Here is a 16,708-nt window from a genome sequence, read left to right as displayed (position 1 = left end):
GAAGGAGACAAAAAGAAGATGTATCTTGATACGGACCCAAGCAAACATGGCCTGTCAACGGCAATAAAATCCACCCACCACATTATGCAATGGAGGGAGGATCAATTTCCATTTTGCCTCCACATTTTCTCACAATTGTTTCTTCACCGATATGAGTTTCCAAATAATTTATGCAAAGCGGGGCTGGCTACACAGAGGGACAGAGCAAAGTGGAACAGGTCCATTACATCATTGTGCAGAAAACGAGGCTTTCAATAGAAGATGCGAGAAAATTATGTGCTGCCCCAAGTATACGACATTTCACTTAAAATGTACCTGTTGAGTCTGTCCTTGCCCAAGAGAAGACATCTGCTTTTACCAAAATGAATGGCCATGGTTTGCCCTAAGGAGCTACTTATTTATGGGATTCTGGTTGTACGCTGCTTGCTCTCCCATAACACACAAACTTCTGTGAGTCCCTTAAACTCTGCTTCCCCATCCACTTCAGAATACAGAGCCATTATGATCTGATAGTTTATGTCAAGACATTCAGAAGACAGGCTAGCTCTAGAAATGAAAGGTAAGGAAATAAAATTTGTGCTTGTGTGTGTCTCTGCACATAACACATAGAATACATTATGGGCAGTAATATCTAGAGACTTCAAATATAAATTGAAATTCCCCAGACCAATCAAAAGACCTATGGCCCAGCTTCAAAAAACCCATGACACAACTTTGCAAAACTGAAAGGAACCTTATGCCCTGGGTTAAGGAGCACACCCCCAGACTCACGCCACGGACTCTGGAATCCCAAGGCCTGTGGCAATATATGGAAAGGTCCAGGGTCCCAAGATCCCTGAATGCCTTATGCCTAGACTGTGAATCACCAAACACAACACTCTCAAACAATCCCAACTATTGTGGTTTTTTCCCTTCTCTTTCTCTACCATTTACTTAGTGCATCTATTTAAAGCTGTTTACACTGGGGTTCTAAATAAATGAAGTTTTATTTAAAATATAAAATTGAATCCTAAAATAATAATAATAATAATAATAAATAAAATATAAAATTGAACGCTTACAGAACAGCACAGTCCCAAAAGCAAAACGTACGGATGTAAAGGGGCTGTCCAATACGGCAAAGCCGTGTAGGAACTCTGGAGCTGCCTGTAATCCTGGGACAGGCTCTGTGGCAATCCCTTGATTCTATCCTGCCTGGCTTCTCTCCGACCACTCTGAGACAGGAAGAAACACTGGGAAGGTATTTGGTCTACCACGTTGGCAACACGCCCCAAAGCTCTGATGTCCTTTCAACTGCCTAAGAGCCTACAAGGAATCTTAGTGACAATCCAAAGACACATGTTCCCAGGCAGGAAGGTGACACAGTCAAATGCCGAGGTTTTGTGAACCAACAACAACAGAAGAGCTTGAGAACTTGAAAGTAAAAATCCAACCATAATGGCGCCCAACGTCAGTGGTTTGGATACGCAAGACTCATTAGGGTCCTGCTTCTCATCCAACTTGGGAAGATCTAGACAATAATGGGAAGAAGTGAAGTTCTTCTCAACCATCATCTGCAATCAGCAACTGCACCGAAGGATCCCAGGTTCCTGCTCTGGCTGAGCCCCCATGCGGGGGACACAGGGGTCCCAGGCAAAAGAGAAGAGGAGCCTGCTCAACGAGAAGACCAAAGGACAGCAGGGCAGACCCTGATGGGCCTCTCTAAGAATAGACTACAAGGAAAAGAGGCATAGGGAGTTGAGACACCAAACGTAGATTAAACTTAATGTTTGTCGTAGTCCCTTTTTTTCCATAGGACAGTATAAACGTAAGATGTTCATAACCGACCTGAGCCCTTCCCACCAATGATGGAAGAAATGACCTATGATTTTATGCGTTGTCCGTTCTGTGGGGAAACCAAGAACCAGCCAGCTTTTGGAAGAGTTTATGTCATTGCTTGCAAGAGGAAGGGAATATATCCCCCAAGGTTCTGCCCAGCCTAAGACCGTCAGAGGGTTCCACAAGGGGTTGACTTGGAGAATGCAAGAGACAGTCCACACTCTATTGATGGGGAGCAACAGCTAATCCACAGCTGTACACCTCGGGATGGACTCTGCCAGTGTGCATCCACACAAGACAACGGATACCCACACCCCTTAGATTTACCCTGAATGTCAATGGTCTAGGGTCACCACCAACCAGCTGATCTGCCAATGGGCGTGAGTAGATTTCAATCAAAGCCAACCACTGGGAAATGTTGGCATATCCATGTGACATAATGTCACTCAAGTCTAATGGGAGTTGGACCCTGGGGGAGAAGCTCTATGTAGCATTTTTCCATTTCTTTCTAGAGAAAAGAAAGTTCTGACTGCTCAATCTCCCTTCACGCCTCACTGTCTTACCATTCACAGGACAGAGTGTCCACTTTCTGGATGATTATTTTTCACGGAACCTAGTTTGCTCATCTTCTAAAACTTGCCTGGTGGGTCAAACACACCACCCCCTCTGAGGCCCAACCAGCCCAGGGAAACGCTGTCTTCTACTTGGAAGGAGAGCCTCTGTGGGGGACTGAGATGACCTTCACCAGTGAGAAAAGCAACTGGCAGCTGTCCCAGTGTCATGAAATCAGCTTTCTCTGTACTCCCTGCCCATGGGCTACTTTAAAAAAAATAGCAAAAAAGAGAGAAAAGTTTAGTTCTTGACTAAACTCAGTGAACCAGCTTGGGATCCGCCGGGCTTGGCTCACCTGAGAAAAGCAAGGAAAGAGCTAGAAATCACGGTACAAAAATGCCTCCTAGGTGACCAGATGGACGAAGGTAACTGGAATGCCAAAAGCGTTCTGAGATGTTTAAACACTTCAGTTGTCTCCCTGCCGTCACCATAAATTTCATGACCCGCACACCCAAAGTCACAAACACTGAAGCTGTAGAGAAGTCCTCATAGCAGATGTGCATCAGCCTTAATATCAGCATGAAAAAGGAATTTAAGAATGAAAGTAACTCAAGCAGGAGGAAAAAGAGACAGCCTGCTAAAGCCATCAACAGTCCCGCCAACGGCAAAACCAGCTAGAGGAGGCGAACGGCTTTTCGTCCAATACCCCAATGGTTCTCTTACTCGGTGTGATTCACAAATGCCTGTATTGGCTAATTGTAAATGTCATTTCTCTCCAGGCCCGTAAAATCTGGCCAAGAGTCATGAAAAGTTTAAGCATCATTACGGTAGAATGACGACCACCTTTTCCCGTCTTGTGGAAAAGCTGACTGTCCAGAAGACACGGGGCGCAGCCTAGTAAGAACACAGTATGGCGTCCCGCTCAGCGGATGCTTGCTCTGTGATTTCTTGTTTGTGATTTTAAAAATAAACACCCCCTCCCCCGCCCCGACGAAGAGGGAAAACGGTTTACTTACTTTACACTGAAATCCAAATGTCTGGGGAAATCTATTTTGCCTGCAAGGATTTTTTGATAAATGCCAAACGGGTTGTCATCGAAAAACGGAGGGAACCTGTAAGAAAAATAAACAGCTATTTTTAGCGGAGAGCAGGCATGGAAAAAAAAATAAAAATCTCTGCTTCGTAGCGAACGGTGTTTCTAGAAGCTCGATGCAGGCAGGACGTTCACAAGGTCACCCCCCCCCCATCAGACCAGGAGTGCCAGTTCTTTGCAGTCTTCAAACATAGGCTACTATGTGGCACGCAGTAGGTGCTCAATAAATGTGAGCAGGGCAAATGGAGGAGAACATGTAAGGCTGTGTCCTATTCTTTTCTCTTTGGTCCAGGTAGACTATACGTCCGTAAGTAGCCAGTATCTGAACCTCCATACTAGATGAATTCACGTAGGTCACACATAGGGAGCTGGGCAAGAGCAAGGCTGATTCCTAACTTGTACTCTGGGCCACAAAGATCCAGCGCATCACAGCTGGCAGCCTGTTTTTATAAATAAAGTTTTATTGGCAACACGGGCCTGCTCACTCAAGTATTACCGTCTACGGCATAGTTATCAGAAGGAAAGACTGTCATCCTAGCACAGAAACCAACAGACATGTCTTCTCTAATACCTTGAAATAGGGGAGGAAAAGTCTGAAATAAGTTACACAAGAACATACCGAAAAGGGCAAAGAGCTAGAAAAATGAAAGAAAATACAGAACTTAATAAACATGAGCCAGACCCACCCAGATGCCCAAGGCACAAGCTGTACATCTGGTGTCTGCTCAGAATGCAGAAGGCAGACCCTTAACACTTACCCACTGGTAACTGGATCCTTTAGAAGGAGAACGTCTAATTCCCTGAAAGAACCACCGGCCATAGCTTATAAAATGGCATTTTCAGGGGCACCTGGGGGGCTCAGTGGGTTAAAGCCTCTGGCTTCGGCGCAGGTCGTGAAGCCAGGGTCCTGGGATCGAGCCCCGTGTTGGGCTCTCTGCTCAGCAGGGAGCCTGCTTCCTCTCTCTCTCTCTGCCTGCCTCTCTGCCTACTTGTGATCTCTGTTTGTCCAATAAATAAATAAAATCTTTTTTAAAAAATGGCGTTTTCATGGGGTGGCTCAGTCAGTAACGCGTCTGGCTCTTGATTTCAGCTCAGGTCATGACCTCATGAGATTCTCTCTCTGCCTCCCTCTCTGGCCCCCCACTTTGCTCATGGTCGCTCCCCAAATAAATAAATAAAATCTTAAAAGAAAACAAACAAAAAAAAAAAGAGGGAGTTTTCCTATGATATCCTGATGGAAGAGGTCAACTGTCAATAGGAAAAAGAAAAAAAAAAAATTCCTGTTGATTTCAAATCAATTTCTGACATTTTAAAAAAAGTAAATAAATTAAAAAAACCAGAATATAGCGAGGGCAATGGTGATCTCCAAAAAGGTACATCCATGCTCTTACCCTAACCATCTGAGAACGTGACTTTATTTGGAGAAAGAGACTTTGCGAATGTGATTGAGGGACACAAACTGTGATGAGCTCATTCTGGATCAGGGTGGCCCTAAATGCAATGACAGGTGTCCCTGCAAGAGACAGAAGAGGAAAGACAAGCATAGGAGAAGCCACATGAGGACAAAGGCAGAGAAGGGAGGAACGTGGGCATAAATTCAGGGACTCCTGGAGCCCCAGAAGTTGGAAGAGACAGGAAGGACCCTTCTTGGAGCCTCTGGAGGGAGCACAGCCCTGTCCTACCTGGATCTCAGAGGTTCTACCCCACCTGGATCTCAGGGGCCCTGCCCTGCCTGGATCTCAGACTTCTGGCCTCCAGAGCTGGAGGAGGATGCATTCCTGTGGTTTTAAGACACCTCGTCTCTGGTCATCTGTTACAGCTGCCCCAGGACACTCCTACGGATACTTCCTGGATCTCTTGGCTTCTAAGTTTTTAGCAACACCCATTTCTTTGTTCTCTTTACGCAGGCATCACTCCTGGATGAAGAAAGACTGGGCACCGGTTTGGAAATGGGACTGTGGGTGCCATTTTGGTTTATGGTGGACCCTAAATCCAAAGTCACGGTCTTTATAAGAAACAGAAGAAGACATTCAGAGAGGAGAAGCCACGTGAGGACAGAGGCAGAGACAAGGAGGGACGCGGCCACCAGCCCAGGGATTCCTGGAGCCCCAGAAGCTCGAAGAGGCAAGAAGGACCCTCCTTGGAGGCTGGGGAGGGAGCATGACTCTGCCCCATCTGGATCTCAGCAGCCCTGCCTCACTTGGATCTCAGAGTTCTGGTCTTCAGAGGTGGGAGAGGGTGGATTTCCATTGTAAGCCACCATGTTTTTAGCCATTTGTCCTGCCCAGGACCGATATACAGAACAGACACATTAACTCTGCATTTACATTACAGAGAAGTGAAAAACTGGAAAACTGTAGAACGCAAAGTACCAAAAAAGGACAGTGAGGGGAAAGCTGAGGGAGAAGAGGGAGCTGAATAAGAACAATGGAAGACAATGTGAACGTGTAGCCATGCATGACAAAGGTGTGAAAAGGCTTTTTTTCTTTGTGACATTTTAGCTATTCATGGATACGCTCTGGAGAGAGTAGAGGCCCCGTGCTGGGAAGGCCACAGCAGAATCTCTGAGCCACTGGTTATTTGGGTTTCGTTACTCCAACTACTTTGGCCACTGTTGGCTTCTAGTGTTACGAGCTTCTCCTGAGACACTGCGCAGGCCAGGCTCGGAGGAAAGGTCTATATGCATCCGCCGACTACGCCTTCCAGTTCATAGCTCCCGAGTCGGCTGTTTCTGGTCAGCCAGATGCTCTAACAATGGCTAGGGGGGTCTGACTGCTTTCTTGGGTGGCAGCCCTGTCTCAGGATTTCATCAGGGCTAAGGCACACATTGACAAACGGCCCGTTAAACACCAGGAGAAAACATGTCCTACATACCTAACAGCCTTTATTGGACAATCCTTAAACAAAGTGTTCTCAGGAAGCAGGCATTACGGGTCTGTATCATGGGGAAGGTATGTTAGCAGTGGTTTAACGAGCGGGAAAAAATGGTAATAAATGAGCAGTACCAGATCTTGCCCGAAGGAAGAAGCAGAGAGAACAGGGATCTGAGAAGGAGCCGTGCCCCAGGCATGTGGAAAGCACCCTAAGAAATCTTCAAATCTGTCTTTTATCCAACAGAATCCTTCCAGTTCTCCAACAAGCACCCAGCACGCATTATGTAAGTAAGCTAAAGAGATCAACGGAGCCAGCCAGCGGCGTGCCAAAGGACGACCTGCCTGTGGGCATGTAGGAAGGTCGAGAGTTTCCTCTCCCAGCATCACGCCAACTTGGCTGCTGTTTCCATCCTCACTCCATAATGACTTGCACATATCCGCTCTACCCACCCACACCTTCCAGGAGAATGGATTGTCTAGAAAGAGGCACCCTAACGGTGGTCAAGGCGGGCGATTTGGACATGGACTCAGGAGAAAAGAAGGAAGAGTTTCTGGACAGAACACAGAATGGGGACGTGCTACTGGTTCACCATTTTTGATGTCTTCCTTGAAGACCCCCTGACATGGTACATGCGTAGAAAACATAAAGCCTGTGTCCTTCACCGAAAGGGACAAGGACAAAGAGCCAGGCTGTGCAAGGATGGACAGCAGAGTGTAGAGTAGGAACGAGTCCCAGGGACACCTTGTCTCAAGTATGGCGGCCATGATTCTCCATGTGGGGTCCCACGGAACCCTGGGGTTCCACAAGTTTCGTTCATGAGCTCTGGGAGGGCTTTCCCCTCCCTCCCAGAATGCGGCTCTGAATGTGGATGCATTTTCTTCATGCACCTTCAGCAACCGTGGCCTGGTTGTGGAGTGTGTGTGTGTATGTGTGTTTGTGTGTGTGTGTGCGCGCGCACGGGATATTTCCACCTGCCACCAGGGAAACATGGGCAGGAGAGGAAGCAGCTGGAGGGGACAGTGAGGAAAATTCAGAGGTGGTCCAGGGGAAGGTTGAAGGTTGAGTCTGACAGAACTGCAGAGGGAATCACGAGGGACTGGCGAAACTTGTGGTATGTGCACGGACTTGCGTCCCACAAGAAATCCCTCCAGAAAGCCTTGACCCCTTCCAACGAGGAATGGGTAAATGGAACGACATTCAGCATTTTGCCTGGGATGGGGGGTTTTAACGATTCATCAATTATTCTAGTCAGAGCCTCATAATGTATTAGATCTTACTTCACTACTTTCTGTTCTACTCCTAATATTACAGTGTATTATATTACAAATACACTATGAGAATATTAGGAACATTCTACTTCTAATATCCTAATACAGCATATTCTAATATTTGAATGAACTATAGCATAATATTCTTTTTTTTAATAGCATAATATTCTAATCATTCCAATAAGTATTTTTACATAATAATCCTAATATATTTACTCTAATACATCCCAATATTATATTCTAATTTTATTCGATTTTAATTCTATTTTAATTCCAATACTTTCTTTATAGGCCATCAATATTGTTTCCCAAACTTGTGTTTACTAACAATAGCTCACAGTAGTATATTCTCACAGTAGTATGTAGAAGATATCCTATTCGAATGTACGGTAGGAATATGGGGAAAACAGAGCTGGTGAATTTCATCTATGAAGCTCTGGCCACCGGGGGTTCATTTATCATTAAACAATGCTGACCTCTAGTGGTCAGTAATATGAAGGAAGGGAGATGGGTTGCAGGGCGTCTGAGGGGGAATCGGACGAAGACGGGCACGTCCACATTCCCAACCGTTGTTATGGTCTGGACGGATGGGCTCCGTGTGTGATTCATGTTAACCTTCTGCTCAGCTTGGGACTTCACGGACTGGGGTGTCTGTCAAGAAATTCAGTTCTGTGTGATTTGCTAGACACGTCTGGGTGAAGAGAACAGATGATGGATGGATGGATAGATGGATGGATAGGAAGGATAGACAGATAAACAGAAGACAGACACACAGACAGATGGATGGATGGATGAATGGATGGATGGATGGACAGACAGGGAGAATGGATAGATCGATGGATGGACAGATGGACAGACACAGATGATGGATGGATGGATGTACAGATAGACAGGGAGTATGGATGGATGGACAGACAGAAATGATGGATGGATGGATGGATGGATACACAGATGATGGATGGATGGATGGATGGATGGATGGATGGGCAGAGATGATGGATGACAGAGAGCAGATGGACAGACAGATGGATGGATGGATGGACAGACAGATGATGGATGGATGGATGGATGGATGAATAGGCAGAGATGATGGATGGATGGATGGATGACCGAGCAGATGGACAGATGGATGGATGGATGGACAGACAGAGATGATGGATGGATAGATGGATGGGCAGAGATGATGGATGACAGAGAGCAGATGGACAGACAGATGGATGGATGGATGGACAGACAGATGATGGATGGATGGATGGATGGATGGATGAATAGGCAGAGATGATGGATGGATGGATGGATGGATGACAGAGCAGATGGACAGATGGATGGATGGATGGACAGACAGAGATGATGGATGGATAGATGGATGGGCAGAGATGAAGGATGACAGAGAGCAGATGGACAGACAGATGGATGGATGGATGGACAGACAGATGATGGATGGATGGATGGATGGATGAATAGGCAGAGATGATGGATGGATGGATGGATGACAGAGCAGATGGACAGATGGATGGATGGATGGACAGACAGAGATGATGGATGGATAGATGGATGGGCAGAGATGAAGGATGACAGAGAGCAGATGGACAGACAGATGGATGGATGGATGGATGGACAGACAGATGATGGATGGATGGATGGATGGATGAATAGGCAGAGATGATGGATGGATGGATGGATGGATGACAGAGCAGATGGACAGATGGATGGATGGATGGACAGACAGAGATGATGGATGGATAGATGGATGGGCAGAGATGAAGGATGACAGAGAGCAGATGGACAGACAGATGGATGGATGGATGGATGGACAGACAGATGATGGATGGATGGATGGATGAATAGGCAGAGATGATGGATGGACGGATGACAGAGCAGATGGACAGATGGATGGATGGATGGACAGACAGAGATGATGGATGGATGGATGGATGGATGGATGGATGAATAGGCAGAGATGATGGATGGATGGATGGATGACAGAGAGCAGATGGACAGACGGATGGATGTCTGGACAGGCAGACAGAATAGACAAGTGATGGATGGACTGACGGACTGGTAGATGGACAAATGGAGAGAGACGGATGGAGAAATAGATGTGATACAGAGAGGTGACAAGAGATGACAGACACATAGATGATAACAGATAGATAGATGAGTAGATAGTTGAGTTGATAAACAGATAATAGAGAAATACAGGTTTTCACAAGACTCCACTCTGGCCACACCCTCAGTGCAGAAATACACCTCTTTCCATCATTCCTTCCAACTGAAAGGGAAGGTTTACAGGCAAAAAGCTCTGGTCTTGCCCTGCGGGGAATCAGACGTGGAAGTCAGTCGGCTTTGGGTTCAACTGGGGGTAAACTCCAAGCACCTGCTAAGCACCCCAGCAGGAAACTGGCCTGAAGGAGGAGGACAAAGCACAGGGCAGGGAGGGCGGAAGGAGGCAGAGGGGCCGCACGTCCAAGGGCCCCCAACCACTGTCTTGGCACCTCACAGATCAGCTGGCTGTGAGCTGCATCATCAGAGAAGAGCCCTTCCTCCGTGGAACCCGGAGGAATCCCCACATCTAGGATCTCTAAGCAGGGGAAATGTTTGCTTTACATTTCTGGTAGAGGAACATCACACCTGCCTCGTGCCTCAGCCAAGCTGGACTCCTCAATCACGGTGATACCGTGATGCCCATTCAACACCTCTGCTGTCCACATGTGGGGAAAGCAGAACCTTGCTTGCCTCAAGCCAAGAAAGTACGGGCACACGCTCTCCTTTCTGGCACGTGACTCATTCATAACATCCTAAACCATATACAATTTATGTATCTTTATCAACACGTATGGTCATTACCTGAGCTCTCTGCCTTGCTCCAAAAGAGCCCATGCAGAAGACTTAATATTATAGTCATGGGAGGCAAGGACATTTAGACAGGAGAAAGGTTCCAAATGCTGGGGCTTCCCGTGTGTCCCCCACTGCTGTGCTGGCACGGGTAAGCCAGCACGGGAAGACACCACAGGTATCTGCCAACAAAAGCACTAGACGTCCAGCAGCTGGGGAGGGAAGCACAAGAGAGGACATGCTGACCCTCCTACTCACCCGGAGTGCATCTCAAAGATCAGGATGCCGAGTGCCCACCAGTCCACGGCTCTCCCATGGCCTTTGCTCTGGATGACTTCAGGGGCCAGATACTCGGGCGTTCCACAAAGGGTCCATGTCCTGAGGACAGAGAAGGGCATAATGGAGACTTAGGAGTGCCGGATGACTGCGTGTATCTCAGAAGGACTGAATGTGACAATGACATTGGTGATTACACGATGCCCTATGCCCACCCCGTGGACACACCATGCTGGACTGATATGCCACCTTTGTCTAAGAGGACTTGTTCCCTTACAAACACTCATTGACCCCCACAGAACTGAAGGAACGTCCTTGGTATCCCAACCTCACGTGGTGGCTGTCATTTACCGTGGTTTACTCAAACACAGAAACGCCATGGTACCTGTTTTCCCATGAAATGATATGGGGAAAAAGTCAAGAATTCACTCACTAAGCTATCATGAACCTACATGTCTGCTCCATCAACAAGCTAGCGCTCGCCTCCAGAGGAAAGGCAAACCCACCGCTAATGGCCCTTTCCACCTGCTCCCAAAAACCTATGAAGTGTTTTCAACATTTCTGTGGGTTCAAGGTCATTTTCACCTCACCAGTGGCTTCTAGAAATCCTTAGGTTAGGGGACACTGGGATATTTAAGATTTACACAGCATAGGGGCTTTTTGAAAGGACTGTCTCTGCAGAATGGCAGATACTTGCTAAAAATTTAGCTTCTAGCCTCACCGCGGGGACAGTGGGCTAGGAAAAAAAGGGATGCTGACCCCTCCCGCCCCCACCAAAACTGGACCCAGCCCAGACAGTGGAGCTTCTCCTGGTCAGGTGTGTTGGGTTTTACTCTGGTCACCCCTCCCCTGTGGTGTCTCAGATCTCTCTTTTCCCCAAAAGGTAAAAATGGAGTTCCTTTCCTCTTGTCCTTACAAAAGAATTCTCCTTATACTTAAAAAGAGGCACTATGTTTCATTAAAACATAGATGGGTCACAGGTGTGTCACCTCTCTGCCGAGATCTCTAAATTTTACGCTCTATGGAAAACGCAAGACTGACTGTCTTCCTTTTCTCCCAGTTCACATGCCTCCACATGGAGGTGAACCAGAACTCACCTGTAAAAAGACTTTTTTTTTTAAAAAAAAAAAGGTAAAATTCTGAGTATCATATAAATAAGCCCTGAGATGTAATGAATGGCATGCTGATTGGCTAATAAGACCGTGTTTCACATCTGAAATTTACCAAAAAAGACAGAACTTATGCGTGTTCCCACCACCGCCAAAAAGTGGTAACCAGGTGAGAGGATCAGATGTGATTACGAACTCGAGTGCGGTAATCCCTTTACAATCGGCATTAAATCACACCAGGTGCCTTTCGAAAAACCATATTGTACAATGTCAATATGTACAATTTGCCGATCGTACCTCATTAAAGATGGAGGAGGACAAAAAGAGATGAGGACATGAACACACACAGAGGGAAGACCACCGGTGACCCAGGGACGGTGCCTACAGTCTAGGAACCACATGAGGTAACCTGAAACCAGGACAGAGGCTCAGAATAGACCCTTTTCTTGGAAGCCAATGTGGGACCACGGCTCTGCAGGGTCCAGTCATACCATGGAATGTGATTCAGCCTCAAAAAGGCATGAAAAAATGTTCATCATCATTAGCCCTCAGGGAGATTCAAATCAAAACCACATTGAGATATCACCTCACACCAGTTAGAATGGCCAAAATTAACAAGACAGGAAACAACATGTGTTGGAGAGGATGTGGAGAAAGGGGAACCCTCTTACACTGTTGGTGGGAATGCAGGTTGGTGCAGCCTCTTTGGAGAACAGTGTGGAGATTCCTCAAGAAATTAAAAATAGAACTTCCCTATGACCCTGCCATTGCACTCCTGGGTATTTACCCCAAGGGTACAGATGTCGTGAAAAGAAGGGTCATCTGTACCCCAATGTTTATAGCAGCAATGGCCACGGTTGCCAAACTATGGAAAGAACCAAGATGCCCTTCAACGGACGAATGGATAAGGAAGATGTGGTCCATATACACTATGGGGTATTATGCCTCCATCATAAAGGACGAATACCCAACTTTTGTAGCAACGTGGACGGGACTGGAGGAGATGATGCTGAGTGAAATAAGTCAAGCAGAGAGAGTCAAATATCATATGGTTTCACTTATTTGTGGAGCATAACAAATAGCATGGAGGACAAGGGGTGTTAGAGAGGAGTAGGGAATTTGGGTAAATTGGAAGGGGAGGTGAACCATAAGAGACTATGGACTCTGAAAAACAATCTGAGGGGTTTGAAGTGGCAGGGGTGGGGGTGGGAGGTTGGGGTACCAGGTGGTGGGTATTATAGAGGGCACGGATTGCATGGAGCACTGGGTGTGGTGAAAAAATAATGAATAATGTTTTTCTGAAAATAAATAAATTGAAAAAATTAAAAAAAAAAGAAGGCATGACACGGACCCCTGCTAACAATGTGGATGAACCTGGAGGACATGCTGCTGAGCGACCTCAGTCAGACTCAGAAAGATAAATATTGTATGACGTCATGTGTACGGGGTCCCCCGAGCAGGGAAATGCAGACAGACAGAAAGGAGATGGCGGTGCCAGGGCCTAGGGGAGGGGGGAGGGAGTAAGTATTTCATGGGGACAGCGCTTCACTAGGGAAGGGTGCAATATTGTGCAGAGGGATGGCAGCGATGTTGCAAGATACCGCAAATGCATCTGATTGCACTGAACCGTGTCCTTCAAAATGGGGAAGACAATCAACTTTATCCTAAGTATACTTTGCAACGATCTTTATTAAAAAGTGCAGAGAGAGGCAGAAGAAGCCAGGCAGAGCAGGGTGTTCTCCAGGAGGGAAGATGCAAAGACAAGTGTCTGATGAACAAAGTCAAGGGAAGGGAAGCAGAACCTCGGCAGAGGCAGGACAAAGGCTGAGTTTGGAGAGGGTGTGGGAATCTGTCACCCTAGAGAATGTTGCGAGGGGTTCTCCACTTAGTGACCGAGACCCTGAGCTCGAGGGCAGACGTGCGTCCTTTATGCCAATGTATGGGGTAGGTCCTTCATGCTGGACTCCCAGGCTGGTGGGACTCCCGGGCTGGTGGCACACCCAAGGCTGCCTGAAGCTAGCTGGAAATCGAGCTCTGGGCTCATGTTAAGAGCAGGTGAGGTGGCCGCAGGTCATTATATATGCATCAGGTACAGCATCTCCCCTTGCATCTGGAAAGGTGCGTTTCTTGCTGGCTCCATCCTAGCCTAAGAGGCACAGGGGAGAAGGCTGTGGAACCTTCTAGCTTCTGAGCTTCCCTACATAGCCCAAGACTTGTTCAGAGGAAGGCCCTCCTGCAAACGGCCCCAGTGCATCGTGGATGTACACAGCGGCATAAACATCTAGAGAGCTTCGGACGGCGGTCAACCTGGAAAGATGAGACAAAGAGCCCCGATGTTATTCAGAGGCCGCGGGTCCAGGCTGTGAATTATCCATGTCCCCAGCCGTCTCTCCTGCTGCTCACACAGCTCTAGAGAGCAGGCAAGGTTACACCTGAGGTTCTCAGCGCTCACTGTTATCAGTTCCACCCTGGCGGGGGCAGAGACTGTGTTAACGAAAGAAAGACCGGATTCTCTGCAAGGTATGTGTGTCGAACTGCTCGTGTGTTCTTCACTTCCTATCGCCTGCCAGGCCATCTATCCAGGGGCAAACCCTGTTCCCCCCAAAATCCTCAACGCCACAGCCTGTGAATGTGATCTTATTTGGAAATAGGGTCTTGCAGATGTAATGAAGTTAAGACGACGTCATATTGGACCACGATGAACTCACTCAGTAACTGGTGTGCTTGTGAGAAGAGGGAGAGACAGAGCGATCTCTCTCTGAGATCCCTACCCCACAGTGAGCGGGCAGCCATCTAAAAACCAGCCAGAGTCCTCACCAGCCACCAAGCTGCCCGGCACCCTGAGCTTGGACTGCCAGCCTCCAGAACTGTGACGAATCCATTTCCTATAAGGTAGTCAATCCTTTCAGATTAGGACCCCCCTCTCTTGACCTCATTTAACCTTAATTACCTCCTAAAAGCCCTATCTCTAAATACAGTGGCCTTGGGAGGGCTAAAGATTTCATACATGAATTCTGGAGGGACATCATTCAGTCCATAGCAATGGTGGTGATAGTGATGGTGCTGATGATGGTGTAGATGGGGATGATGGTGGTGGTGGGGATGAAGGTGAGGATGTTGATGGTCATGATGATGGTGGTGGTGGGGATGAAGGTGATGAGGTTGATGGTCATGATGATGGTGGTGATTTTAATGGTGGTGATGACAGTGATGGTGGTGAAGGAGGTGATGATGGTGATACTAATCATGAGGACAATAGAGTTAGAAGCACCTTATGTCTACTCAATGCTTAGTATATGCCAGAAGCTGCCCTAAGGATTTCTTTCCAATCAGCAGATCCACCCATTCTTAGCAACAATCCTACAAAGTGGGAACAATTCGCACCTCCCAGATGAGCAAAGCAAGGCATACAGAGGCGCGAGATGTCTGGGTGGCTCAGTGGTTCAGCACCTGCTTTTGGCTCTGGTCATCATCCCTGCATCAGGCTCCTTGCTCAGCAGGGAGCCTGCTTCACTCTCTGCTTGTCTCTCCCCCCACGGGTACTCTGTCGTGTCTCTCTCTGACAAACAAATAATATTAAAAAAAAAAAAAGACATACAGAGGCAGTTATACGCCTGACCTGAGCAGCCCAACCGTATTTGCAGTGCTACTGCAGCAAGGATCTCCACAGCTCCCCTCTTCATTCTTCATCCCTGCTCTGATGTGATGCTCCCATTAAGAGAGGCTGATGGCAACAGAAAGAAATCGGAGCTGGCAGTCACAAGGTACCATCACCCGGCAGTTGTGGGAATGTGGGCAAGTCATCTTCCCCTCAGCGCTTCTGATTTCTCATCCATACAATGAAGACGTGGGGTGGATAAACTCTAAAATAGTGTGTATGTGTGTATGTGTATGCACGCTCGTGTGAGAGAAGCAGACAGTCTGACCGATTCCAGGATCCTGGGCATGTCCCAGCCCTGCTGCGTCTACGTAGCATCTGGGAGTAAACTGGTGGTTTCTGACACTGGTGCGAGGGGAGGCAGGAACACCATGAGGCAGCACCAGCAGACAGGCTGGGCTCAGGACAGTATGCGGACGTGGCCCTGGATCCATCTATCCTGCCTTTGGGCTCTACACTTTGACAATAGGTTGCTCATAAATGTGAACTCACACACTACATGGCCTTTTGCATCCAGCTTATTTCACTTGCAGTAACTGCTTTCCAGGTTCACGGATGTTGTGGCTTTGTTACTTTTCGTGCCTGAATAACCATCCGTGGGATCAATATACCTTCTGGTTGGTTTTAACCAGCTCACACCACAGACGGTCTAGTTTGGGGGTTGCAGTCCAAACTGTGTCTGGAAATGGCCAGATGGTGAATATATTGAGCAGATGATGTATTTTTACTGCACAGAGACTATAACAGTATTAAGAGGTATGCACTGGGACACCTGGGTGGCTCAGTCCGTTGGGCGTCTGCCTTTGGCTCAGTTCATGATCCCAGGGTCCTGGGAACAAGTCCTGCATCGGGCTCCCTGCTCAGCCAGGAGTGAGCTTCTCCCTCTCCCTCTGTTGCTCCCCCTGCTTTTGTGCTCTCTCTCCCTCTCACATATAAATAAATAAAATCTTTAATAAATAAATAAATATAAAAGGCATACACTGCTGTCTACAGGAGCCAAACTATGTCAAGAGCCCAGATGTCCATCAACAGATGAATAAAGAAGATGTGGTATGTGTGTTTGTGTGTGTATATGTGTATATTTATATATGTATATGTGTATATATATAATATGTATATATTATACATATATAAATATACACACACACCTACACACAATGGAATTATTACTCAGCCATCAGAAAGAATGAAATCTCACCATTTGCAACAACGTCGATGGAACTAG

The 16,708-nt window shown here is 47.1% G+C and overlaps 1 protein-coding gene across 1 annotated transcript in view; it reads right to left on the bottom strand.

Moving 5' to 3' along the window:
- Positions 1-16,708, bottom strand: part of PRKX (protein kinase X-linked) — an 82,784-nt gene that overhangs the window by 11,491 nt on the left and 54,585 nt on the right. Inside the window, exons 6-7 of the mRNA XM_044234765.1 lie at positions 10,699-10,818; positions 3,387-3,482 (exon numbers count right to left, since the gene is read on the bottom strand). Of these exons, the coding sequence (XP_044090700.1) occupies positions 3,387-3,482; positions 10,699-10,818 (216 nt within the window). The remainder of the gene's footprint in view (positions 1-3,386; positions 3,483-10,698; positions 10,819-16,708) is intronic.

The sequence above is a fragment of the Neovison vison genome, chromosome X (genome assembly GCF_020171115.1).
Source record: "Neovison vison isolate M4711 chromosome X, ASM_NN_V1, whole genome shotgun sequence".
Lineage (NCBI taxonomy): Eukaryota > Metazoa > Chordata > Mammalia > Carnivora > Mustelidae > Neogale > Neogale vison.
Note: the sequence above shows the minus strand (reverse complement) of the source record. Positions and strands in the feature narration are given on the sequence as shown.